At 38.7% G+C, this 27725-nt stretch overlaps 2 protein-coding genes across 2 annotated transcripts; one reads left to right on the top strand and one right to left on the bottom strand.

Annotated features, from left to right (window-relative positions):
- Positions 1–121: 121 nt before the first annotated feature.
- Positions 122–27641, bottom strand: mcph1 (microcephalin 1). Its single transcript, XM_061086726.1, has 16 exons — positions 27613–27641; positions 26187–26286; positions 26003–26094; positions 25801–25919; positions 25576–25660; positions 24897–25008; positions 24683–24814; positions 24500–24580; positions 23651–23746; positions 22405–23541; positions 21310–21425; positions 18490–18527; positions 18215–18377; positions 18044–18121; positions 684–921; positions 122–586 (listed from the first exon to the last, which is right to left on the bottom strand). The coding sequence occupies exons 2-16, from the start codon at positions 26218–26220 to the stop codon at positions 534–536; spliced, it is 2574 nt and encodes an 857-aa protein (XP_060942709.1). The 5' UTR covers positions 26221–26286; positions 27613–27641; the 3' UTR covers positions 122–533.
- angpt2a (angiopoietin 2a) lies at positions 4790–16244 on the top strand. Its single transcript, XM_061086737.1, has 9 exons — positions 4790–5268; positions 8790–8945; positions 10243–10364; positions 10458–10696; positions 11425–11552; positions 11895–11996; positions 12674–12840; positions 13837–13967; positions 15745–16244. Exons 1-9 carry the CDS (start codon positions 4999–5001, stop codon positions 15915–15917), a joined length of 1488 nt encoding a protein of 495 aa, XP_060942720.1. The 5' UTR covers positions 4790–4998; the 3' UTR covers positions 15918–16244.
- Positions 27642–27725: the final 84 nt, after the last annotated feature.

The raw sequence follows: 27725 nt of genomic DNA, 5'->3' as shown, positions 1-27725 counted from the left end.
TATGAGAAAACCAAAGTTTTAAAATTAAAAAGTTAAAAAAAACCATTTATTAACACGAACAACATAAAACACGTACATAAAGATTACATTAAAGATATAGTAAAGATACAGTATCCTTTATCTCAACTAGAGTATTGAACTGGCTCGAAAAGTATTTTTGAAATCATACTCTTAATCTTATGTTTCAGTTGTTGCAAAACAAACATTTAAGCAGTCGTGGTTACTATATCATGAAAAAAACAAATTCATACAATAGAAGATCGACCTACAGAATGTTAATGCAGATTCACAGTAACGTGTTAAATGGTTGATAGTCCTTACAAAAAATAGGTAACCATGGCAACATAGACTAAAAGTCTGTAAAATAGAATAGGTGAGAGAATTTGGGGAAAAGCCTCAAACACTAAACAATACGATAAAGCTGCAGAAGAGAAACTGGAAGGTTGAATACAGGGTGTGTGTGATGTGAGGCACTGTCCAGAGTTAAATTCATTAAACTAAACATCACAGCAATAAAACATATTATACAGCTTTCACTCCAAATCGTAGTTATCATATGACAGCTGCTTCAGATGTGTGATACTGTCTGAAAATAAAATCACAAAAACATTAGAAACATTTATTAGTGACACGATAAAGGAGTTTAGCGTTGAACACAGAGAGATAAACAGAACATATCTTACCCAGCACCCACTGCTCCGACAGGATTCTGCTTCCCTTTGGTCGCCTGCCGCTGTACCTCCCTATGCAGATACCCGCCTGCCGCATAGTTTTACACACTGTTCCTCCACAGAGCTGGATCAGCTCCATCAGACACTGAGTGGGCGGCTGGGAGTACTGGGACACAAACATGGTCGGCTGATCTTGGAACAGGTCCTGCTGGTGCTCCCCGGCAGACAGGTGCCTTTGGAGACGACAGATCTGAGGAGAAACTGATGGTTAACCACCCAACATATTAACTGTTGTAAGAGTTTCTTCCTCAATGTCCTTCCTCTGCAGGTATCTGTGACTCCAGAGCTGCACGAGCTACTCAATGCTTTTACTATTATTAATAATCTGTTTTCAAATGTATTATTTGGACTGCTACTATTGCTGTAGTATTATCATATTTTACATTTTATTAATAACTCTAATAACATAAAAACACCATATCAATATATCTAACGTGACTTGATTAACATTTTTGGGGGCAGGTGCTGATACTGAGATTAGGGAATACAAATAATTCAATCCCCTGAAGAATCTCATTTTAAAATCATAGAAATCCCTGTGAAACCTTGATTCAATACTGAAAGTGGCCTGAAGGTGGCTGCTGGTGATACAGCAGAAGCTGAATGTCACTGTGAGGAACATGAGAAACATGAAAAATGTGCCATGAAAAGCAATTTGAAGAAAAAATATTGTTAATATGAGTAAATACTGAAAAGTCCATGCTGCAGGTGAAACCTAAACTAATTTATATTTGATCATTAACAGAATGAGGTTTACGGCTGAAGAAACTGATTTAAGAACTGACATAGGATACATTTTCTGCTAATTTGAAAAAAGTAATTATTTTATGCGAATCACATTAACTTAGACAACTGCTTTCTCTCCGATGAGCTACAATATCATATCATGCCCACAATGTTAAACCAGTATATTCATCTCTCTCTGTGTGGGTCTGCTTCTTGTTGGTTTTGCTGCGTGACACTTTCACCACAGGACCGGTCGGTAGTCTGCTGGGGTCAGTAGCTAAACTCAAGGGAACCAATCTGCCCTCCTCTTAAGTTGAATGCCAGGAAATGAGCTTTGAGGCTTTTCGTCTTTTGTCAATGTTCACACAGGTTTCACTTCACCTCAATAATCGGGGATTGTTCGGGAGGGTTCAGAGACAAGGTCAGGTTAACATTAACCCACATTGTCCCCTTTAAAAGGGAATGATTGAAGACTATATGTCATATCTGCTTTGTGAGGTTAGAGGTTTTAAAAAAATAGGGGAAACACAAGAGGGAAAAACAGAAGAGAGATAAACAAAAAGTTCAATAGATAAACAGCAGATGTTGAGTATTAAAGTAGTTGGATAAATATATGAAGTTGTTTATAATGTGTGGTCAAGTAGCTTCTACTACCTGTTTATTATCACACTAATAATCTCACACTACTTCTGTTAACAACACAGTGAAGACTGTAAAAGTGGCACAATCAATATGTGATCATATTGAACATTTAGGTCAAGATTTCTGTGAATAATCTCACAGACATAGACAGGGCTCCTCTATCACCAGCAGCTTGGCTTTGCATGTATTTAACTTCAAATCTAGACCAGAAGGGCAAGATGAGAGTTCATACCTCCCCCAAGGATCAACGGTCCCCTCATGAAACAACATTTTAATTCACCCGATCTGGATTTTTATTTGGATCTGCAAGAAATTGCACAGTCTCCTAAACATGCCGGAATTTCCCCATCAAGATCCATGAATTAGTCTCTAAGAAATCAATAAAAATGTGATCTTGATCATATAAAAAACGAACTGTAAGCGAGTGGAGATACAGATTGTAAAGAGCTTCCTTTGAAAAACACTCCTGAGATTGTCTCAGCTTAAATGAGATGCTTTTTTAAATGCCAGCAACAATTTATTAATGCTTCACATGGTAAATCCCACCTCCTTACTCCGACAGCCTAATCAATATCTCTGCAGCCACTAATGGTGAGTGCATGAGCGTTTGTCTGGTTATGCACGCTGGTGAGTCTGCTGAGAGGGTGGACAGAAGGTTCAGCCTAATATCCAACACCAGAGACGGATAAATAAAGCCTAACAGCTCTGCATAATGAAATTCAGTTTGTGCTCAACAGCTCAGCAGAAGTCACAGCATAAAAAAAATTAAATCTAGTGGTTTATATAGGTGGCCCAGAGCCTTGTTTTCAACAACCCTAAAACAAATTGAAACACTAGAGCTGCTGTGCAAGAATCTACTGTTCAAGTGATTCAGCACAAACACCTGAAAATGTGTTATTGAAATGATGACGTGTGCTTCCTCTGTGGTAATGCGCTTCAAATATGTTGCATTTCCCGTATACAGTAAGTATTACATCAGCCTACTTCCTACAATTCTGTTATGGTATTTCTATCCCACTGCAGAGGACAAATCTGAGGCTTTCCTGTCAAAGAATAAAACATGATGCTGTTGACAAATGTGGTGAAGCTAAGTTTAAATAAGAATTTGGTGCATGACACAAACGTGTTTATTTTTATTTAGCGGAGATGGACCACAGCCTGTTAGTCTTTTTTATTTAAGAGTGAAGCTGCTGGAGGTATGATGAGAGTCTGTGTTAGAGGCACTTTCCAGCAGTATAGGAGAAAAAAGTCCCTCTAACACACTTCCTACACCGCACACCTGCAGTCTGTCCTCACTTTGACATGAGAGCCCTTTAAACGACTCAAAAAATGCTGCAATTAAAGTAAAAAGGCCCCAAACTTTCCACGTGTCCTGCAGGTCCGTCATTTTAACAAGGTAAAGGTTGGATAAATCTGTGCCATTATGTGTTGTTGGGAGCCAGACAACTTATTTTCTATAAAGCCAGGGGGGATTCATTTTTAAAAGAATTTTCTACTGAAAATTATTTTTTCTTTCCAACAAGTTAGAAACTCTGGCATTTCAGGCATGTGTTTTATCTGTGTGGAGCTTTTATTTGGTTATGATATTTCAAGGTAACGTTTCGAAAAACAATTGTTAAAAGTCCTTTTTCCTATAATCAAAAAAAAACACTAACATCTGACTTTTGGCTGCAATCGAAGTTCATTCCCAGGTCAAGTGACATTGCACTAGACAGGTTTTTATCAGCCCCGATCAAAAGTGATGGAAAAATGACACATGGGTGGACACGCCAATTTGTCAAGACAGCTAGGTGAGGGAGCGCCAAGGTTTTTGGCGCATTTGTGACGTTGAACATGACAAACCGGGAAAAAAGACAAAAAGTCAAACTCTATCGGCAACGGGAAATTAGTCAATCACTTTTTTCACAGGTTTTACTACCGTTTAAAAACGTATACCGGATCATTTTGGTGTAAAAGTAAATAATCTTCTTCGATATTACTTTTCTAGTTTGACCAGTGGAAAGGGGGCTTTAGTCAGATATCTGCCATGTACATTTAAGTTTAAATTGCAGAAATCAACCATGAACCAGATGCAAATATAAAAGCTGTGACTACTTTGAGGTCAGTTATCTTCAACTTTAGTTTGTACCATTAAGACCACCACATTTGGATTGTTTGATCCCATTATTAGTGAAATAAACCTTATATATGACATTCATTTGCTCACATTTTTTATATTTTGCTTTTAATGTAGATTAAACATCTTAAAAGAGCAAAGTATGTAGTATAAATGGAAAGCGTCAATAACATCATTAAACAAAGGGTTTTTCCTTTGACTCTCGTGTTCAAAGATGCTTGAGTGTTTGTCGTTGGCCGGGAAACATTCTTCAATGAATGGGATGGACACTGCTACTACCACAGTGTCCTGAAGGTGGACAGCTGCATCCTGAAGAGCTGTTCCAACTACAGCGAAAAAAAAAGGTTTTGTAGAGGATATAGTGAGAGAGGTGTAGTCTGTGCATCTGCTCCTGTGTTGTGTGTACTGAAAGGAATCTACACTTCACTGCTCTTCACAGTGACTGGCCACAGTGAAGGGGGGAGTGGTTGAAAAACACAGTTAGCTAATCAGAAGGGGCCATGGGCTGCTCAAACAAGTGGCTGGGGGCTCGATGAAAGGCCAGCACATGCAGTCTGGCACCGGTGACCTAAGAACCAAACACTACCTCTAATTCCTGATGGCTCTTTCTCCTCCTACCACCGAGGGCTATTAAAAGGAATCCGTAGAACCTCAAGAGAACTGTTTGCACTTGGAGGCCATTGGGAACCGACGCACGTTCATTCAGAGAAGTTTGAGTTAAAACTTGAAAATCCAAAGAGTTATAATTTTACTGAGTATATTCTTAGGTAAGAGTACTCTACTATGAAGATGCTGCATGTTGACCTACTAGTAGTAAGTTTCTGCCTTGGTCTGGGGACAGGATACAGTGCTGTTGGTAAGAGACAGCATCAGATCCAGAACGGGCCGTGCAGCTACACCTTTCTGCTGCCGGAGCAGGAGAACTGTCAGACCCAGGCCGACAGCTACAACTTCCCAGAGCAGAAGGACGGACCAGTGGACAACGACGAGTCGGCTCAGAGGCTGGAGCAGCTGGAGATCTCCATGGAGAACAACACGCAGTGGCTGCTCAAGGTAAAGTTCATTCATAGCCATGATATTTAGTCAATGCACCACACTCTGAGTGAAGAGCTGAAAGAGCCTCCATGCAGGTGTCAAACAAATTATCAGTGTAAATTAAACATCTGGATCACACGACTTGGATAAACATGCCTGATGTTTACTAGATTACTTTTGAAGATTTTTGCTCCAGAGTGAAGGTTGTGGTTTTAAACTCTTCTTTGACAAACACTAGATAAACCGCAAAACATTTAGCAACATCTGAGATAGATTGATAATATGATATAACTCTTTACTGTGCTCACAAAATGCATGAATAATATATCGATCTATTAATTGAACCTTTGATATATTATTATTAATAAAAATTATATTGATGCTGTTTTATTGCGTCAGCCATAATCATTTATGTACAAATTTACAAAAACTAATTATTAAAACTGACAAATTCTTCCTGAATGTATTTTGGCCAGTTTGATTTGAAAAAACAATGTGCAGAATGTCATACTAAATCACCAGCTCCTTGTTAACTACCATGCTGACACGAGTAACCCTTGACCAGTACTACAAAAGTGATAAAAATGCTCCACTTCTAAAAGTTTTATGTCGAGATGAACTAGTTTGGCCGAATGAAAAAAATAAGCTCTTTCTAAGACCACAAGATTCTTTGAGAGTCTATTTTAAGGAAGCAGAGGTGGAAATAAACATGAAAAGGTAATGTGTTGGAGTACAAAAGGATATAATGGACAAGAAATGAACAAAACCTCCTCACAGGTGTCCACATGAGCGACGCATGCTTTCCTTTCAGCTTGCTGAGCTATTTACTTGAGGGAGAAATAAGTGAAGCCCCCACTCTTCACCCCCACTTCAGAGTGCCATTAATGATCAGAGCTTCACAAGCCGAGCCAGACAAGACAAGAGTGTCCCACAGCTCGATTACACAATTCCCCATCTCAGAACATAAACGGGCTCAGATCTGTTCCACGGGGGAGCTCGGGGGGCATCGCCTTTGATGTTCCTGCTCCTCAGTGACGACGCTCATTCGGACAAAAACTTTGACATGCTGCCTCAGAAATCAAAGGCCAATTCACCACCACACCAGTGAAGATTTAACAAGGCCCAACAGCACATCTGATACAGGAACAGGTTATGTAAATGTCACATTGAAAGAAGCGGTGATGAGTAATAATGTGCGGCTATCATCTGTACTTGTATGAGCTCGATCCGTCTCAAATCATTTGGTGCCAGGCGGACTCAAGTATCTTCTTTGTTCTGTGATGTGACTTCATATAATCAATTTGCACTTCAGATATTAAATATGGCAGAAGAAGAAATCACAGCTAAGGCATTAAGACTGATGATTAAAGTTTCACAACGTAAATGTTCCGCCCTAAAATAAACTCGATATTTTGCCATTAAATAGAATATCCAATAAAAATATTATACGTAATTATACATATTCTCAGAAAGTATCTATTTATTGATAATATACTGTACTGTGGCTCCAGAGAGGAAGCATAGTCACTGTAAAGGTCGATAGTGGGTTATGGCCGTTAATATATTTAACAACCATGCGAAAAACTGTGAAAACCTGTTGAGTAATAAAGAAGTGAGACGCTCAATCAATTATCTTACATCACAGACTAAGCTAATTCAACACCCAAGTAGAGCACATACCTCCACCTAGCCCAATCAATCTTACATGTGTTTCTTTTATATTCAAGATTCAATCAATTTTTAAGAATAATTGCAATGTTAAGAAGAGAGAGAGAGAGAGAGAGAATTCCTGCCTCCGCACCAAAGTTGAATAATTTCTTTCCTGGCTGCAGCCCATCCCTCCAGGTGAGGCTTGCTTATTTAAAAAACATCCGAATACAGACGACTGAGGAAGGAGGAGGAATGAGGAACTTAGTCATTCCTCTCTGACGCCTTTGAGACACGCGGAGTAAACAACTGATTAGATCACGGACTGTCAATGGGACATCCTGCCGACAGTTCAAATTAAATCCTTCCACCTAACACACGTCCCTGTCTGCATTCAAAAACATAAACACACCGGACACTAGGAGAGGAAGACAAACAAAATCAGCACTGATTGCAGCCGTTAGTTGTATTTGCCATTTGAAAAATAATAATAATAAATTGGTCTGTTTTGACTTTACATTACTGACTGATGAGTAAATAACGTGCTGCAGATGACAAAGATATTTTACTGACGCTGGTCCCCGGCTGTACACAAGTCACACTGTCATGAAGGATGTAACTCCTCACTCAACACTTCCATCCTGTTTACGAGACGTGTGACCTGATTGCCACTCAGGAACACCGTGCAGGAAATAACTTAATGATTGGTCTTGGTCTAAATCCGGCGATACTGTAAGGTAGATAACAGCGGATCTCGTAAAGATGAAACACTGACACGCTGACAGCTTCCCCTGCTCGATGCCATTGTATCATTACTATGAATCAGAGGTTTAATATTTGATATGAGAAGTCAGATCACTAAGTGACCAATCTAATAACCAGTGCAAAGCGGCACCATTAGTGACACAACTGCATCTGTTAGTTCAACAGTATGATGCAGTTGTATTTTTCCTGTGCAGCCCCCACATTGCTTTAATAACAACTGCACTAGTGCTCATGGACGTGTTGGTCTAAAACTGAGGTGTGGTCAGATGCAGTGTTGGTGCATTGCAGCGCTTTACACCAACAAAAACCTGCACTCCACAATTCAATCCAAAGAGAGTACCACCTATAGGTGGGTGCACAACACGCACGCACTCTTCTTGTTACACACACAGAAGCTCTTCTCCTGTGCAAAATAAGAGAAATGTCCTCTGCAGTGAAGCGTTCACTCTGAGTACCTGGCTAATCTAACATTCTCATACGAATCCACTGAGGTGCACCTGAGTTTTAAAGGGACACGGAGATGACACTCTGATTGGTTTATTGAACGTTACGCCCAAAACATACTCGGGATTAATAATTAGTCAAAGTACAACACGTTTGAACCATGTTCCTGGTGCAAATATTTTTTTTTTAACTGATTAACTATAACACTGGATTAGGATTGTTAAAATCATTTCAAATGTTTTATATCATCTCAAGACTGTATTATTCTATTAATTCATTACGTTGCTCTGATTACAAAGTGAATAATATCATTTAAAAATGAATATGTCTTGATGTGGTTCTGCTTAAATTTTGTATTTCTGTTCCATTATTGCACTCTAGTACTGCATCAGCAACTGATTCCAAAAATGGGCTGTTAAATTCAATTTTAACATGTAAAAATATACAAAATATGCCAACAAATTGTTGAAGAGGGAGCACAAGTGAAATTAACATATTTCTCACTATGTGTTTTGAGGTCGTAGTATAATAGAGTGCGAGTTTTAATGTAAAATGGGGCCATTGATACATTTTCAGTGACTCTTCCCTGTGATTGCAATGCAGCATTGTACAAACAAAACCATTTCCTAAAGATACTAACAGAAATGTTTTAAAAGGGTCTTTTTCTTTCCTCTGTGTTGCAGTTAGAGAACTACATACAGGACAGCATGAAACAGGACATGGTCCAAATCCAGCAGAGTGCAGTCCACAACCACACGGCTACGATGTTAGAAATTGGAACAAACCTGCTGAGTCAAACCGCCGAGCAAACGAGGAAACTGACCCACGTGGAAGCACAGGTGAGGTTGAGCTTTCAGTTTTGACCAACTTACAGAAATGTAACGTTCAGAAATCACACTCTCACACTGTGCAGTACAACACTAAGAAAGTCTAACCCGTCTGCACCTGTCAACATACAAGCACAACAGATTTCTCAGCAGAACAATGTGGTGGTTCCACACTGAGCTCTGTGGTACAGTGCATTAAATAATGTGGCTTCAGAGTGTTAAAAAAATAAGCAGGGGTGAAAACAGGCATGCTTGCGTCAGTTTATTATTGTGGCTACACGTCAATGACCTTATGTGAGCCAACTGTACAGCATTTCCTGTTATTAGCCCACTCGTATTCCCACAGAAAGGGTCTATCAGTTTGTCACAATCACACATCCGTCTGTTCAAAGACATCAACAGCTCCATTGGAGACGAATAGCTGGGATCCATGTAAACAACCTGCTTTTTGCTGAGTTCAGTTCCTCCAAAATGGGAAATTAGAGGCAAGGTCCCCAACCCCAGAGTTTAGTTCAATACATGTGTGGATTGTTCAGGTTCAGGTACGTCTGCTGAACTGGAATTTAGTTGCTCTTTCCTGTCAAGCTTTTCCACTTTGCAATTGAATGTTTGTTCACTCTGGAAGTAATAAAATGGGGGCAAAGGACAAACTGCCTGTTGATCAGACAAACAATCTGAGGTTTATTATGTAATTTAACATTATGCTTTTGCATTATACTTTCCATAAAGTTACATGTTTTTTAACGTACTGTAACATTTTATCACTAGCTAATGTATTTTCATACAAAAGCCGCTAAGTAAATCCATTAATGAAGGTTTTATTGAAATACAGTAGTTTTAGGGAGGTGCTTATTCAACTTAATGATATAACTTTTGAAGCTGTGTAATATGTGGTGCTGTTGAACTGTGGGTTGAATAAAATAATAGACACATTTGTTCCCATCACAATACAGTTGAAAATCATCAGAAACTGCAGCCTCAAAAATGGCCATGAATCTGCGACTCTCTAAGTAAATTTCAACAAAAAATTAACATTATAACCTATAACATTATAATGGAGAATTTTTCTTGGACTGTTGTATTAAACGAGGTGTAGCGCGGTGTGCCAACTGAGAGTATATTAAACATTCAAATGGCGAAGACAAACGCAACAATATAATATCAAATTAAAGTATTCCTCTGTCAGAAAACACCAGGTTTGCTGTTGTAGTGTAGGTGGGATATGGGTGCAATTCTACAGATGCCTTAATAGCTTATTTAGTAAGGTACCTCAGGGACGGAGCTGAAATGGTGCTTCTTTCATTTGCAGGTAATTCATCATACAACGCGACTTGAGCGGCAACTTCTTGAAAACTCCTTGTCAACCAACAAGTTGGAAAAACAACTTATTGTCCAAACAAATGAAATCAACAAACTGAACAACAAAAACAGGTGAGGACTCGCTCACTTCTGCCTCACTAACAGTACAGTGTTGGACAAAACAAGGAGCAAAGCTCACTATTGAATTTGTCTGTGACTCCTTAGCATCCTGGAGAAGAAGGTGGGGGAGATAGAGGAGCAGAGGCAGGTGGAGCTGAAGATGGTCAGAGAGGAAAAGGAGCAGCTCCAGACCCTGATACTGAGGCAGACCGCGATCATAGGCGAGCTGGACAAACAGCTGCTCAAAGTCTCCTCCAACAACAGTGTCCTGCAGCATCAGCAGCAGGAGCTGCTGGACAGCCTCAACAACCTCATCCACAGCATCGCTGTGGGCTCAGCTCGAGGTGAGTCACCAACTAACTAAAGGCTGTTAACTTGAACTCACATCAGTGCAACCACAGTCTTGACCTGTGGCCTGAGACTGCTGTAACCACTGGAATTACTGAGGGTAAGACACGATATAATGGAATTTAGAGGAATATGCTTATTGAATTTCTGGTGCAGAGTTACTGGTAAAATGAAGCCACTTCCATATTTTTCCATTGAATATGAAGCTATATCCAGCAGCTTGTAAGCTTAGCTTTGGGCACAGCCTCTAAATTATGTTTAGTCTCTGCTCTTATAATCTGCCAACTGCTCAGAGCTTTTGGACAAAGCCATGGTAGACATTGACCTGTTTTCAATATTTGGGTGAAATAATCAAGACATTCGATCGGATATTTGTAACTGCATTCATAGGTTTTAGTACCTCTGCCAAAAAGGTTATATCTTCACAATGGGGTATGGGCCAAGACTGGACCCATAACATTTTGATGCAGACAAAGTGGTGGATTTCTTAAAATTTCTGTAACATTTTTTTGACATTTTAATGAATTGCTTAAAAAAAGTGGAGGGCTGATACCTACAAACAGGTGAATTTTGGTGCGGATCCTGCAGCAGTCACAGTGACACAAAGGAAATTAATTTTATCCTTTTAGCCACCGGAAGATGTTAACTTCCCATTGGATGTAACTTGAACGCTGTGAGTGAAATTGTGTGCCGTCAAATAAACAAGGCTGATTTTTCTCTGCAGAGACCAAAACCATCATGATGCAGGACACGCCAACCACGTTCATGGACTGTGCTGCTGTCTTCAAGTCAGGAAACACCCTAAGTGGAGTCTACACGCTCACATTACCCAACACCACGATGGAGGTTAAGGTACAGTGAGCCATTTTAATTACTTCCGACTGGCTTAACTCTAAGAGAGTGGTTCAGATCAGCTAAAAGTGGAATTAAAACCAGAGGGAATTAAATATCCCAGTGGCGAAGAGGACATGTTTTCTGAAATCAGTCTTTCGTTGATGTGCATGCTTAAACTAAACCTGTGATCTCCTTAGATACTCTTCAGTGATTAAGACTTGGACTTCAACTCTGCTCCTGTTCCCTTCAGCTTAAAAGTTGTTTTAACTGAACCAAGCATTGTGAACTTGTGGGTTCATTACAGAGCATTTGTTTTGAATTATTAATTACAGCAGATCTATTTTTTCCTCTTGTCTGAAGGCTTTTTGTGACATGGAGACAGAAGGAGGAGGCTGGACCGTGCTACAAAAACGCTTCGACGGCGGTGTTGACTTTCACCGTACGTGGCAGGAGTACAAAAAGGTAAAACTATTAAGAAGAAATTCTTCCCTTTAATAAATACATATCCTAGGCTACAGGTTTTTGGTCTGGTGGCACAGGACAGAGGCCAGATTTGGTTTTGGCCACTGACTGAAAGTGCTTTAAGGGCACTCTTAATGGAAGAGAAGACAACCTGCAGCCATTAAAACAGAGTTTTGAGGGGATTATCATCAGCCCTCCATCAAATGAATGCTGTTTTTAAAGTACCACATTCAGTTACAGCAGATTTTATATTTCTGTCTGCATTTGAGACTAAAATCTATAATCAAAAAGGATGACTTAAAAAAAAAAGCCAATGCCAAGTGGGAAATGAATGACATGACATGAATGATCACAACGCCAAAATGAATTTCAAGTTCAGGTCCTCGCAGAGAAATCATTAAAGAGAAGAATTGTAGCCATTTAAAGTTGATACTAGTACAATATCTTATAATATCTGAGAATGCGACTTTGATTTGTTTGAATTTGGTGTGTCTTTAAGTTTTATAATGGGTAAAAATGTCACTTCCAGGGAAAAATAACCATGTGTAAAAGCCAGGAAATGAAGAGCACATGGTGATCCTCTGTCTATTTGCTGTTTCATTAATGGAAAAAACTAAGTGCCTCTATACTGCAAAAAATCTGCATTATTTAATTACATTTCTTTAACATCTTTTCAGGGGTTCGGAGAACCTTCAAATGAATTCTGGTTAGGAAACGAATTTGTCTCCAGACTTACGAGTCAACAGATGTACAAACTGAGGATCCAGTTGAGTGACTGGGAGGGAAACTCTGGATTTTCCCAATATGATCAGTTTTCTCTTGACGGTGAAGCACAAAATTACAGGTATGTCATAATATAAGAGAAGTGTTCCATATTGAATGTGTCTCATTTTAGGCAGTAAACCTTTGTTATATTATTTTGAAGTTAATGAGGAAAAATTATTCCATGAGCATATATTACTACTATCCCCGAACAAAAAACTAAAACTGTTCTCAGCCAAAGAGCATCACCAAAGCAGGACTTCGGCAGGGTTCAATAAGTTAAGTTAAGGCTTTTTAAGACCGTATTGAATAAAATTTAAGTCTCAGATTTACATTAATTCTACACTTTTCTATAAGTTATTCTAAGTTACATGCTGAGTGTCCCTGGATTAGATTGTGCATATATTCAACCCCCTGATATCTGTTTTTGTAAAGACGGCAGGAGATGGTCAAAAATGTTGATCTACTGTTACTGTATAGAAGAACAAAACATAAATGATCCTCTTGTTAGTGCTGTGTAAGAGTTTATACTTCCTGATGATCATGTGTTGGCATGAGCCCACAGAAAATGTAATAAAACTGGTTAGTATTTGAAAAATAAGGAAATACATAATGTGTTCGGAATCTCTAATATACAGTAACAACACATCCTTCAGGAACTTTTTCTCTAGTAAAGCCAAACTGATTTCAGAAGTGAAAGACAAATTTCAATTTAATTGATGTGCACAAAACAGGACTCGAGACGCCTCAATTAAACCCAGTTCTATTCATGCCTCAAGTCTACACAACTATGACCAATTGGGTCTAGAGTGAATTGGCTCAGAAACTTCAGACTCCCACAAAGAGACGACACAAATAGCAGCAAACAAACGTGAAAACGTAACAGATCATAAAATCAAGATCAGCAAAAAAAAAAACCCAAAAAGTGAGGAGACATTTAATCCATATGCCAAACCCCATTTAAGCACAGTAGTGAATTTATAGCTAAACAACTGTAAGTCGGATATTGCCTTTTGAGGAACAGCAGTCAGGAACTTCCTCCTCCTCTTCCTTCATTTCTCCTTTTCCCATTCTACAGGATACACCTTAAAGGCTACAGTGGAACAGCCGGCAAAATAAGCAGCATCGGGCAGCCAGGAAGTGATTTCAGTACAAAGGATGCAGACAATGACAAATGTGTTTGCAAATGTTCGCAGCTGACAACAGGGGGTAAGAAACACTGTTTTTGTAAATAACTGAATCATCAGGAAAATAACAACAAAAAAATCAGGTTCATTCCCACACGCTCCTATCTTGGCACTACCCCCGTTTCCTCAAATAAAAATCTTCCAAGTGCATTTTAAGGGCTCCCGTACTTTTGTGGCCTGGTCAAAGAGCACAATTAGCTTAGAGTTAATCACTGATCAACTCATTGGGGAATTCAACCCCTACAATGGCTGACATTAATAGCCTGGGAACAGAGCTTGAAGGTCCTCCTCTGTTCCCTTGAAAGTGACTCGGCTGCCAGAAGTTTGTCTCCCTCTGTATTGAGGTCTGCCAAGTGAGCTTGAAAACACCAACCCTGTCCTCTTTTTTCCCATTAGGCGTCTCTCACAGGCGACTCAATATGCACATTATGCCCATCCTGACTAACTGGCATTGACCTGGTGTAAAGGATACAGTGGGCTGTTTTGAATGAACACAAATTTCAATCAATGCTGTAAGCCAGTGTGTAAATGGGAGCAAAAAATGTATCAGATTTGCCTCTCAGTGCAAAGGCTTTCAATACAAAACAACTGCTAACTCTCATTTTAAAGAGGAAATAAATTCTCCCCATCAAAGTCTGTTGACAGGCGTTGGGGAGTACTACTGCATTTGAGAAGAGGTTCCAGAGGACTGTTTATAAAGATGGACAACATGAAAGCTCAACAAAAGTGAAGCCAAAGTGTCTTGATCAACCCTAGTGGCTAGCTGCAGTATAGGCCATAAACCCCATTCACTCTATGTAGGCGTAGAATAAAATATATATCTATGGTTCTGCAGAACAGATTCAACCAATGTTACAAAAGTACAATGTTAAATCAGTGGAGTACTATATTAAATTTACCACTAAAATGCCAGAGATGAATCAACTCCTGTCTGTTAGAGGTGACAACTATTTACTGCATTGAAAGGGCATACAGAATTGCATTAAGCATTCCTAATAAACTTGTAACAAAGTGGCAGCCATGTTAGACAGCAGTGTGAAATTATATGCTAATAATTTCGTATGACTCAGTCATTATATATTTTTTCCTTTTTCTTGAAAGCTGTTAACTGATATAAATAGATAGATACAGACAGATATAGCCCCTGAACACAAATACAAATCCAGAGACTTTTAAAGTTCATAAACCAAGTTATCAGTCAAGTCAGTGTCTTCCCCGCACACACTGATGACAACTTAAGGAGTGTCATCGGGACCTAAAACAAAAAGGACTGTTAGCTGACGATCCATCGCTATGTAAGAGCAGTAGCAATTAAACTGTCACATCCAATTCAATGGTGTCAAATGTGAACTGTCTGCCTTGACACCATTTCACAACAGAGGATTGTACTGCCACTTTCAATTAAACAATGTGAGGCCATGATGCCGACATCAATTTAACTGCAACCACAAGTGCATCAAAGATGAATTCAATACCATTCATTCCATAAAACAAGGATTCTAGCTTGAAAATATTTGTTATTGCTCAGCTGATAAATTAAAACAAAATGCTCTGTTTTCATTCAATATGCAGCAGATTTTACAGCTTGTTAATGTCAAAGGTTCATTTTTTATAAAGGATATGATTAAACTTAAAAGCAATACATTTGTATGGTGTATAGATGTAAGTTACCACAAGAGGATTTAAAGATGGTTTAGCTCTTAGCAGCTGTCAGGAGTATGAAAGAAAGAAACGAGTATGAATGCATTATCCACTTTGACAACACTGCATTTAAAATTATGTTTGTTTTGACGTTCCAGGTTGGTGGTTTGATGCCTGCGGTCCCTCCAATTTGAATGGGATGTTTTACCAGCAAGGCCAGAACTCAAATCGATTCAACGGAATCAAATGGTACTACTGGAAAGGCTCGGGCTATTCACTGCAGTCCACCACGATGATGATGAGACCAGCAGACTTCACTGGTCCCCGCTGAACCATCGGGTAATTTGTGGCCTAAAAAATTGCCACAAACAAAACCAAAAATTTAAAATCCTCAAGGGAGCAAAAGCACATTGTGGAAATATTTTTTACACGTTTTTGTGCATGTTAATATGTTTCATAATTTGGCTTTTGCAAAAATTTTGAAATATGGACTGAAACCAGAGCAAAATGGGACATTAACTAATTAAATTTGTTGAATGATTTTAATATAGTTTAAGCAGCCGTTTAACTTTAATTTTATGAAGGAGAAGATGGTACAACATGCAGACAAACAACTGGCAAAAAGTGATTGTTATAAAGTGCAAATGTTAAAATGTCAGAGAAAATAGTTTTCTCTATACTATTTTTCTGCAGAGAATGTATGTACATTTGTTATTTAACTTATGTGTAGATTTTAAGGTTGATATTTAACATTATTATATATGATAGATAGAGAGATTTGTTTAAGAGATCTGAGAGCCTCTTTGCTCCAAGCTAGTTAATGATTTCATTGCACAAAAACTAAGAGGAAATCTTTTAATATAATTCTGCAGTACCACATGCTCACACATGATGATTTTTAATGAATGTATTTGCAAATTTTTTTTTAAACTAACGAGGGGGAGAAGTTATGAAAAGTGAGGAAGCTTGAATTTCTCACTAGTAAACACTAGCTTTAGGTTTTGCAAGTGTTTGATTGTAATGCTCTACCAGTTGTTATATACATGTGAAGTTGAATATTAAACACAACCACAAAGCAGGAACTTGATCTCTGAAGTTGTTTTCTGTTATAGGTCTGTTGTAGACTTTAAAAATGTACGTTCTGGTGATTAAACAACCGCCTCATCACCACAACCTTTCCAGCAATATGATATCAAAACAAAGAATAAAAATGGTAAATTCGCCTAAATGGTTTTCTTGTTTCTTTTAAGGATCATATCCCTGTTCGCTCTGATCTCAATGTAATTTCCTAATAACTCACAAGAGACACGGATCAGCAACAACATTCAAAGGTAACCACATTTAAATTCATAAACAAATTCCTGTATCCACATCTTAAAATAATGGGTTCCTTCTCGGGTCATGTCCCACCCCCCAGTTTTTATGTAATGTATCCATAAACTAGTCCTGATCATTGATTTATGATGGCCTAATGCAGATATATTTAAAGGGACAGTTACAGTATAACTTGAATGGACACTTACAGTTGAGATAAAGTTAAAAACTGTTTCACATATTAACCTTGTGTGAGATGTATGAGCTTCAGTCTTTTAATCTCAGTGCCATTTCACTGAGGTCATGCATCATGATTTCAGCAGAGACACATTATATTAGTACATGTTAAGTTAAGCAAGTGAAAGAGGCTTAAAAGTCACTGTAAAAATATATTTTTTCAACAATGTTACTGAAATTAGTTTATTTCATTGACACTGAGAGCAGCTGAAGGAAACGCTGCAGGCTCCACAGAGCACAGGCTCTGAAGTGAAGAAAGATATTTGTATTTCGCTGGATGCGTCCCTAAGAGTGGTGGAATGGTAAAAGGCCTCTGGGACACGAAAGTATTTTGTCTGTCACAACAAAAGCCATCAAACGGTTTCAAGAGGAAATGTGCTGACATTTGTCTGCATCAAGACCCCATGTCTTCCTTCGCAGTGGCAGGAGAGGACAGTGACTCATGAATGACGAGCTCAGGAAGAAGCAGCAACATTCACATTTCACACAGGACGCTTCAGGAAAAACAAGCAAACTGAAAATGGATGACTGGCAATAAAAATTAGCTGGTTTCCGGCCGACTTCCTTCGCTTGGGATTTACTGTCCTTTATTAGTTTTAAGTGTGAAAAAATGATGATTTATATTGAATCAAATATTTATAAATAGGGGAAAAAACATTAATTACTATTAAACTGAAGAAAGTAGATGTAACAGATATGTGTCTATATAAGAAGTAAAACTAACTTTGTGAAAAAACTTTCTTGAGTGAGCATGACAAACTTTTCTGTTTTGGGTAAAATACTGTTTTATTTGAATGCATCGCTTATCTAAGCTTGGCACATGAAACCTAAAAATCAATAGATCACTGATAGAAAACTATAATGTTTAGTTACAGTTAATGCAACAGGATCACTACTGGTACTCACCTGTGCTGCTGGAAACTGGTCCGATAGTTCATAAGGCTCCTCTGGAATCCAATGTCTTTGCTCTAAACACCAGAGAATCTACACAATATACACAAACAAACAATAATTCCACATTTTATTATCAGTTTTGAATAATATGTAATGGCTCCTAAATATGTACAGACTACGTACCCATTCAAAGGAGAGGATCCAGCAGCCACGGGCTATGCCCAACAGAATATTGAGAGTCCGCCGGTGACCCCCAGACACCACATGAGTCGTGCTCTCACACACGCGGTCAACGATTATGAAGCCACCCAGTGTTTTCAGAACCTGAATTAACATGGTCTGCTTCCTACAAGACGTGATGAGAGTAGAAAGCATCCAACATGAACAATTTAACATCATATCTATTTTTTTAAGCAACAGGTGATATTTTTTATCTATTAAATGTTTGAGGTACTTACTCAGAGGGCAAGCTTGTCATCACCAATGTCCTCATTCCCTGAAGCAAAAACGAATGACAGAGATAAACATCCTTCTTTACTAAATTAAATTCTTGGCTAGATCAACTATTTTTGTGTAAACAAATGTATAAATATAGACATTTTACAAAAGCTGGATGTTCGAAGACAACAAATGAAATCAATTAAACCCTTACAAATGTTCTGTGAATTTTAACAAGTCGGTTTAAAACTTTATATTTTTCACATGACTGGCAATTACACATTTATGGAACGTCGATAGAGTATTGCCAGAAGTGCATATTTGGTAACCTTTTAGTGGAACACAAACCACAGGAAATAGAAAAACTCTGCACTCCATGTTGAACAAATCTGTATTATAAAGAAGATAATACAAATACAGTATTGGAAATTCAAGGCAATTTATTTTTCTTTTGGGTGGAAGCATTGTGAGCTGGTTTGGACCGTGTACTTTCAATAACCCCTTGAAACAGATGATTGCATAGAGACCAAAAGGGAAATCAAACACCAAGGCCACAAGCTGAGGAAAACGTATTCAGAGCCACTGAAACTGTAAATCTGTAACCTGCCGATCGTGCTCCATCCTGCCACGAACTTTGGCCCCAGAAAGCCATCATCGACACAAACACCTGAGCAGCGGTTACCAACAGGACAACCGGACTCTTTCCTACAGGCTCTGATATCTGGACCCCCGGCTGCAAGTCAGGGGTTAAGGCCTGCTGCACAGTGATGCCAAAACTCCCCCTCCCCCCCGACCACCAGTCACATTAACCCTGATAAACAAGTTGGGAAGTCACTGGGTTGATTACCATCAACACATCACTGCTCAGCTGTCCTGGTAGAAATTTTTTTCAAAGGATTATGTTATGATATTCAGATTTGCTTATGAGTCACAACAATACAAATTAAAATATGAGAAGCTATTCCCTAAAGATCTGGCTTTTCCAATGCAGTGGACATGCTCTGGCAGCAGTACAAGAAAACAGGCATTGAAGAATGAGCCTCCGACAAAGAGATGGTGTGAACTGCTGCAGGGCCCCCGAGCACAAATGGAGGAAATTCTTCACTCCCATGACTTGGCGGCACCGATGGCGACTATTTTAGCACTCAGTGAAATTACGTTTTCAGAAAATGATGGAGAGAGATGACGATCCTGGGTCTCTTGTCACAACTAAAGATCTCCCTACATAAAAACTGACCAAAATATTGCATGGGCACATAAAGTAGCTCATGTCAGAGAAAATATGCTCGGCGACCACAGTCAAACCAAACATGGCAGAGTGCAGAAGATCTGTGAGGAAAGATAGGAACTGTGAGGAGACAAGGATAAATGACATTTGATAACAGTCTGTATTGGATTTCAAGCAAAGATGTCTGGGTCATATAGTATGTGTTTAGCATAGGCTGTATGCAAAGATGGTCGACACATCTCCACTTCCAACAACTATCCAGATATAAAACCAGAATTCTGAAAAAATGTAGTTCATGTACCATCTACTAACATGAAGGAGGTGGGGTTTATGAAATATACTGCAGCCAGTCACTAGGTGGCGATCAAGACCCTTTGGCTTTACTTTTTTCACAATCTTTATATACAGTCTGTGTCTACAGACGACTAGGTCACCAGGGGACCCCTCTACATTTATAATTGAGCATTTGTAATCAGCTGAAAATGAACAAAAGATTCAATTCTATTAATATAAGTTTTCAAATACATATATTCACATTGAAATAATATATATTCTAACAGTGTCAACAGCTGCAGCAGAAAACACTAAACCTGCACAGTTTGCACTCAGGGTCAGGTTAGATGGAATTTATCATTGTTTACTATCTGCACGTCAGAGGTCAGTGAGCCATGCAGGTGTGACTTTCCACAACTCATCACAAATGTGTTTACTAATGCCTCTTCAATTGGAAAGCAATATCTACATATCCATCTGTTATCACGATCTTCACAGAAACAAGAGAACAACTACAGCACGTCTGTGATGAGGCTACAATACAGTCGACCTGAAACAGATCCCTAAGGGGGACATGACGTCAAGTTTCAGCCACAGCTTGTTGAGGTTAGCAGCGTAACGAAAACAGACACCAGGTGCATTTCACAAGCGAGGAAGTCGTACGCCACCATCACAGGGGCAAAACACAGGAAACCCTCAGGACCAGACAAAACCTCTCAGCGAGATCCGTCAAACGCCTACAGCTATGGAAGTGTATGACCTTATGGAGGAAATACTTTAGAACTGCTTATATTTAGTTTACCATCTAAACCTCCTTATGAATGAGCGTTAGGACTTTTGCCATATTCTGCAGCTGTATTCATGTTGGAAGACCATAAAGTATGAGCTAAGGTTTCTGAGGAAAGTGAGAAGAGAAAATGTCCTTCCTTACACCTCTGTCATTTCCTGATGGAGGAAAATAAACTTGTAAAGTAAAGGCTGTTCTGAAGTAAGTTCTAAGAACAAGGTGTAGTGTAAATCGCAATATCAACAACATGAAATCAACAAACGACAATGGGATATGTATATAATAGCATATTTATATATATATATAATAGGGTATTATTACAGATATCCGCTCCACAGTATTATCTTAAATTAATCTGAAAGCCTCCAACTGGTGACATCCTGTTTTTGTAGAATAATTTCAGTTTTTTTGCCCAGTCAAAAATGTACCATCAACATGCAGTTTTTTGGTAAAACTTTCTTACGGAGTGCAAAATAGGCTTTAAAGCACAATCATCATAAATGACACAAAATTTAAAAATTGCAGTTTGGTTGTTAGACGAAGTCTTCATACCTTTGTTTTTTTGTCCATTTTCTGAAGATCCGCGCTGATCTTCTGATTGTGAACAATATCACCTTCAGAGAGGATCTCTGTTGAACCAGCTGCAACTGTACATTCATTTCCTCTGCCTACATTTGAAAACAACAGAAACACATGTGTAAAGACGGTGTGGGTGTGTGTGTTTGTGTGTTATACTCAAGCTACATAGCCTGATACATCAACCTGTACAGCGACATTTAATTATAAATTACTTCCGATTTAAATCAATTACTTTAACTGCACTTCTAGCTGATAAGTGACTGTTCACTTTATCACAAATTAATAAGTTATCAATTCTAATATTGTCATACATATACAGCCTAAATTATCGAGGGAACTGAGTGAGCATTGGAATATTTTTAATCAGTAGCTTATGTTAATTTGGACCACATCAGCACTGAAAACTGCTATTTATCTGAATAGGTTTTAAAACAAAGCTATTTACGTTTCCTTATAAGTTTGGTTTAATAACATAAACATATTGCACACGCTTTTGCATCTGAAGCCGTCCAGTTTCCAAACTATTTATCCTGTTCATGGTCAATTTTTTTTTAAATTAAAAATTATCAATACACACACAAGGATTAGGTTGATACACTGGCAACCTGTCTAAGGTGAACCTCACCTCCAGCCCAATGTCAGCTGGGATTGGCTCTAGCCCCAACCCGGCAACCTTCAAAAGGATAATCAGTTTAGATAATGGAGGGATTGTTCTGAACACATCGAATTCATGAGGCCTAAATTATGAGTTTGGCCTTCAGTAGAGAAACACGCAGAGAAAGAACACTTTGGACAAAAGGGCCTAATTCACACTGCATACATTTCTTTATTTTTCTCTTTAAAATGTGACACCCAGAAATTAAATTCATCCTCAGAAAATCAACTGGAGAGATTAATGAACAAATGAAAATATTAGTATTGTTGTAAACCTTTTGAAACCCATGATGTAAGATTACAAACATTGCTACATAGTTAAGTTCAGTCTATAATGAACCATTGAGGAAATGTGTTCGGTAATAGTTTCACTGTGATTAAGGTCTGCTCTAAGCTGACAGTCTCACTACTCACTTTCCAAGGTTTGAGATTGGACACTGACACCAGAACCTTTCTCCAGCTGTGATACTGCTTTATCCTCTGTTAATACTGCTGATTGCACAGATGCTCGTCTTTGTTTTACTGCATCCCTAGTAGTTGTACTAGCGCTTGAGAGTGATATGGTGCTGCGTCTAGGCCTTTTAGCCACGATTGTTGAACTGGCACTTGAACTGTCCAGTGCAGGCAGAGATTCTTTAACATCTAGCTGTGAGCGTCTGCTTGCATCAGGCCACTGATGGGGATTTTTGCCACTCTGACTTTCTTCCAGCTTCCTCTTCTTTTTACTGATGGTCTCAAACTCGATACTTTCACTTCTTCTTTGTTTTCTCTTCTTTGGGACAGAGTTCAACTCAAAGGGAATCTGAACGTCCATCCCCACAGGCAGATTCGTCATGAGAGGCTTTTTAGATCTCTGCTGGTGGTTAGCTGGGGAAAAATAGTCCTCAAAAACGTTATCATCTCCATCTGTCGAAACTGATGCAACACTCTGAGGTTTAGCGGAGACAGTGACGGGTCGGACCAAGGCAGAAAGGGACAGTCTGGCTCGTTTGGGTGTTTTCTGTAAGACAGAAGCAGCTACTTTTGACAGTTCAGCTCCAGCACCACCTGACGTAGATGGTGACAAGAGGCTACTAGAAAAATTCACATTATTGGGACAAATACTGGACTTAGTCTCTGTAAACGTTTTATCAGCTTTCCTTTTTTGCTTTCCTTTCTCAGGTTTTGGGCTAGTTGATTTGATCTGCGATCGCCTTTTCCCTTTACAAACGTTCTTGCTGTTGTCAGACTTCGTATCCTGGCACGGAATTTCAAATAAACCTACAGATTTCTTTTTCTCTCTCTCTTTTCTAACTGAGAGGCTTCTTGTCTTTTTTTGTCTTGTTCCCTCTTCATCCTCTTTGTCCTCCAAGTCATGACATCTCAAAGGGCTTGATATCATTTTTGGCCCTTCACGGCAGGGTGAAAGCCAGAGCGCTACAGAATCTTTCCTGTGCCGTTTTTCAACACATCCATGATCATCGACATCAACGTTTGTTCTCCCTTCCTCTTTATCAGGTGAGCAGCCAGGTTCCGCAGCAGAGGCACTGGAATCATCATCCGAATTGTCAACTGCACAGTAGAGGAAAAAATAGGAATAATTAAAGGTTTTCAGCCACTTAAATTGAATTGTTCTCCCTTCCCTGTGTGTGCATTTGGACTTGCAGTGGCTCTCACTGACCTTTAGAACATAAAACCACAAGCAGCTGCTTGTGCTTCACAAGCTCCGGATTTAATTGTAGGCTAGATGCCGACTGTGACATATTGGAAGGCAAAACTAAACAAGAGAATGAAGGTTAGACTTGTTCATGCAACCAGTTAATGGGACCGGGATATTTTCTTATGAGCTGTCAGCAAAAACAAGGGCCATATATGCTGCACATATATGAGCCTGACTACAAAGGGATGCTAATTTTTCCATTTCTGCTAGTTACTGTTAGTGTCTCTCGAGTAGGCAGACTCTTATAATGTAAATTTCAAACAGTAAAATGACCCAGACCTCCAAAAATGATGTATTTAAAAAATATGATGCTTCGTGTGCACAGCCACCTGTCTCATTTTCTATTTTTATTAACTTTATTTCATAGTTTGAGTCTCCAAAATCACTACTGGTTAGACACATGTTTTCTTAATGTATTTTTAACTTTTTATCTCTTATTTCATGAGCTTGAGAGAAAAGAATACTGTTTCTAGGAAAATATGAATCACATGTCAAGTCCAAGTAGAAATGCTATATCCTTGAATTTCCACTCGTTAATTTGGCTTCATTGAGTTGTTTTACCTGCCAGTTAACTCTAGAACAATGCCTGTAAGGACTTTTTTTAATAATTTAGAAATATGTAGCTTCTTTGACGTCATATTAGACATCTCATTTTAAAAGTCTTGTATATCTAAATACCCGAATAATACAGCATCAGCAGGTTGCTGCCACTTCCCTCTCTAGACATTTAGAAACTTTTCTTGGGAGTTGGGAAAGATAAAAACTGCCACTTTGCACTTAGATGTAAAAGGGAGATTACAATTTTCTTACACATTAATTTGAGGACAGTTGGTGTGCTCCCTAGAGAAGGCTTCAGCCTGGTGGGTGAGCAGGATTCAACCATTTGTGAAGCTGAAAGACAGAAAGACTTACGTGAATTGGATGGCATTGTCAAAAGAGATTAAATACAGGCCTGATCAATTCATTAGCCTGTACACCTGCCGTTGTGCTTACCTGTGGGTGAGAGGTTTTCCCGCTTCTCTTTCATGTCTTTCAAGCGCTGTGCCATATAATTTGATCTTTTCAAAGCAGGGCTGTAGACTATTCCATTCTCTTCATCGATGATGATGGGCGACACATCGGTCACTGTGGAAAAATAATTATGAGATGACAAACTACATAATTAAGTCTTAAGTAAACTTTTTCCGTAGGTGTTACCATCTCTTACCCAGAGGTTGTTTCGGTATAAGGTCCTTCATCATCTTGTCCAATTTTTTCTTCATGCGTTTGTCATTTTCAGGTGTCCTCTCTGGAGAATCTTTAGGCTGCATGCAGCGATGCTGGGTGAATCACACACAATACAATATAGTGAATTGATCAAGTTTGAATACTTGCAAGGCCATTATGTTGAAAAGGGCACATTTTCTTTTCATTTTTTAAGAAAGGCTGACCAATGAAGTGCTGTCTCATTGGCGAGGGAAGGGCAGTGAACGAAATATATTAACATCAATTCTAGGAGGAATGTTTCAGTCAAAAAGTAGGAGTATGGCTGAGCTCTAGAATTATAAATAAAAATGATAAAATAGAGGTACGCTTTACTGCTTATATCAGAGCTTCTGGTTTTATTTAACATAAGGTTCAGGTTGAAATCAAAAGCTCAAAAACTCAAATTTAATAACAGTTTAATGGCCCGATTTGTCCTGCTATATGTATTTAAAAGAAGTCAACATTTTCAGTAGAATCAATTGACACTCATTTTCATATTTTGATCAGATGAAGAAATTACATCAATCAGCGACCCTAAGTTTGTTCAATGTTTGGCTTGACAATCAGTTTTTCAAGTCTGAAATACACAGACTGCTTCAACTGTTATTCCAACATAAACATCACATGTTCATCTGACTCACTTTCTTGTTCTTCAACACAGGATTGCTCTCGTCATTTAAGGCTGGATACAACTCCTCATCCACATGCACACCATCGTCGTAACATCTGGACATTATTTCATTAAACAATAGTCACATTGAGGGAATCAAGTAACGATTCAAGTCATGAACAACATTTTGATTGAACAAGCACAATCACAAAAATGTATAGAAGTTTTGAAGTAAAATAAAAAATAAGTCCCTTACCTGCCAACCCAGAGAACAGAGACGAGTCTCACATCAGTTTTCTTAGCTTTACTCCAAGTGGCAGGATGACCATTGTTGAAGACCACATGTGTGACTTGTTTATTGAATGTTTTTGATATCTGGAAAAAAAGAATAAATCCCCTTTATAATTAATACAGTAACATTTGGACAATATAATACGTCTTGTGCCCTCTGGTCTCACCTGAGCTCCCATTTCCTGCAGCTGCTGAACGAATGTTTTTGAATAATTTGCTGTTTTGCCTGACGACCACACATCAACATAGGCAACGACATCTGCAGACACATTGAACAGAGTCATAAACTTGAACCCGCAACCTGAATTTCACATGGATGAACTGCAGTTGCACTTAGAAGCTGTACAGTACCTTTGAGAACAGAAGAGTTGGGGCTTGTGGCCATTACTGGCCTCTAGCTCCACCTACACAAAACCAATGAAGAGGTGTTTTGAGATGGAATCTTCAAAAACTGTTCAACAAAACAAAGGTATGAAGAAATTAAAGTAGATTAAAATGTTAAACATCCCTTATCATTAATCATACTTTTGGGCTGCACTGCAACAGATAATGAAATTCTGCATGTTGAGTAATATAAAAAAAAAACAATGGAACTGACTTCTGGTTCTCATGTTATTTTAAAGCTCTTTGCTTGCTCCATATTTATCTAACTAGTATACTATCGTCACTATATTGGGATATAGTGATTATATTATATATGAGTAACACGATTATTAAGCATATATATATATAATATATATTTTCACTTAAGTCAGCTTATAATGCTTTTGAGACCGTCACATCCAGAAAGTTTGGTCTTGGCTCATTCTGGGTCAAACCACACTTTTCACAGGTCATATGAGAAACCTATGGAAACATTTATGTGTCTAAATTCCTGATTAAGAGACAAATGGGCAAAGAAAGTTTTAACTTTCTGGGGGCGACTCTGTGACTTTGACATCACATTAAGAGGGTGATGATTTGATATTAGATCATTCTGATCAAGTGGAGGCTCAGTGATCACAAACTGGCATTTAAATGAGGACACGAGAATCATGACCAAAAAATTGAAAGCAGACAATGTGGACTCGTTCAGGTGAAGAGAGAGATCCAGAACATTTACTTAATCTAATTAAATTTATGCACTTCCAAATTAAGAATAGCTGAACGACCTTTAAAATGAAAAGGTGACAGCCCATGTGCTGCTGCCCATTATCCATGAACCCACCTGAAGGATAGTGAATGATTTACATTATATGATTAACTTCTAAATGGGGCTACTTAACTTTCATTATATTTTCAATGAGTATAATTGTAGAATACCCAATGCACCTATTAAATACATTACCTAACAAATGTAACGTGAGTGTGAGGCTGAAAATGAAAGCGGAGACAACATGTGCAGAATGGATCAGCTACATGAAGGCTATAAATATATTATGATAATGAGGTGACAACACAGTAGTGGTTCGCCAACTGTTTACTGGACTCACTGGGACCACCACACCTTTGAAACACACACACATATGTATATAGGTCATCCATATAAAGGGAGCGTCTTTAACAGTCCACTTTGTAGCTGTCAACAGTGAAGTCGTCGCTAGTTTACCTTTTGTTTAAAGGCGTTTCGCTGCTAGCCTCTGGAGCTACTTTGTTAGCATCCTGCTGCTGTGGCTAACTCGAGTCAATACTTCCGTAATGTGCTGACATGTGCATAACGCGTGTTTTACAAAGTGACAGTACACAGGCGTGAACGCTATAGCCAGCCGGTTTCACGCAGGAGTCGACGGTAACTTACTTTAAGCAGCAGAGAGGGTTAAAATGTGCAGTTTCAAAAAAGACCTGGCAACTTGGGGCATTGTTCGCGGGTGCAGTTTGTGATGCAATGCATTCTGGGGTAGAGGGCGACGA

Source organism: Limanda limanda, chromosome 15 (assembly GCF_963576545.1).
Source record: "Limanda limanda chromosome 15, fLimLim1.1, whole genome shotgun sequence".
Classification (NCBI taxonomy): domain Eukaryota; kingdom Metazoa; phylum Chordata; class Actinopteri; order Pleuronectiformes; family Pleuronectidae; genus Limanda; species Limanda limanda.
The sequence above is the reverse complement of the archived record's forward strand: the minus strand, read 5'-3'. Positions and strand labels throughout refer to the sequence as shown.

Excerpts from the sequence above, each read along its gene's own strand:
- mcph1 (XM_061086726.1), bottom strand. The coding sequence starts at position 26,220 with ATGGCCACAAGCCCCAACTCTTCTGTTCTCAAAG. Across the intron at positions 25,920-26,002 it reads TGCAGGAAATGGGAGCTCAG|ATATCAAAAACATTCAATAA; the intron begins GTGAGACCAGAG and ends CTTTTTTTCCAG. Across the intron at positions 24,815-24,896 it reads TATACCGAAACAACCTCTGG|TGACCGATGTGTCGCCCATC; the intron begins GTAAGAGATGGT and ends ATTTTTCCACAG.
- angpt2a (XM_061086737.1), top strand. The coding sequence starts at position 4,999 with ATGAAGATGCTGCATGTTGACCTACTAGTAGTAAGTTTCTGCCTTGGT. Across the intron at positions 10,365-10,457 it reads AAACTGAACAACAAAAACAG|CATCCTGGAGAAGAAGGTGG; the intron begins GTGAGGACTCGC and ends GTGACTCCTTAG. Across the intron at positions 10,697-11,424 it reads CGCTGTGGGCTCAGCTCGAG|AGACCAAAACCATCATGATG; the intron begins GTGAGTCACCAA and ends TTTTCTCTGCAG.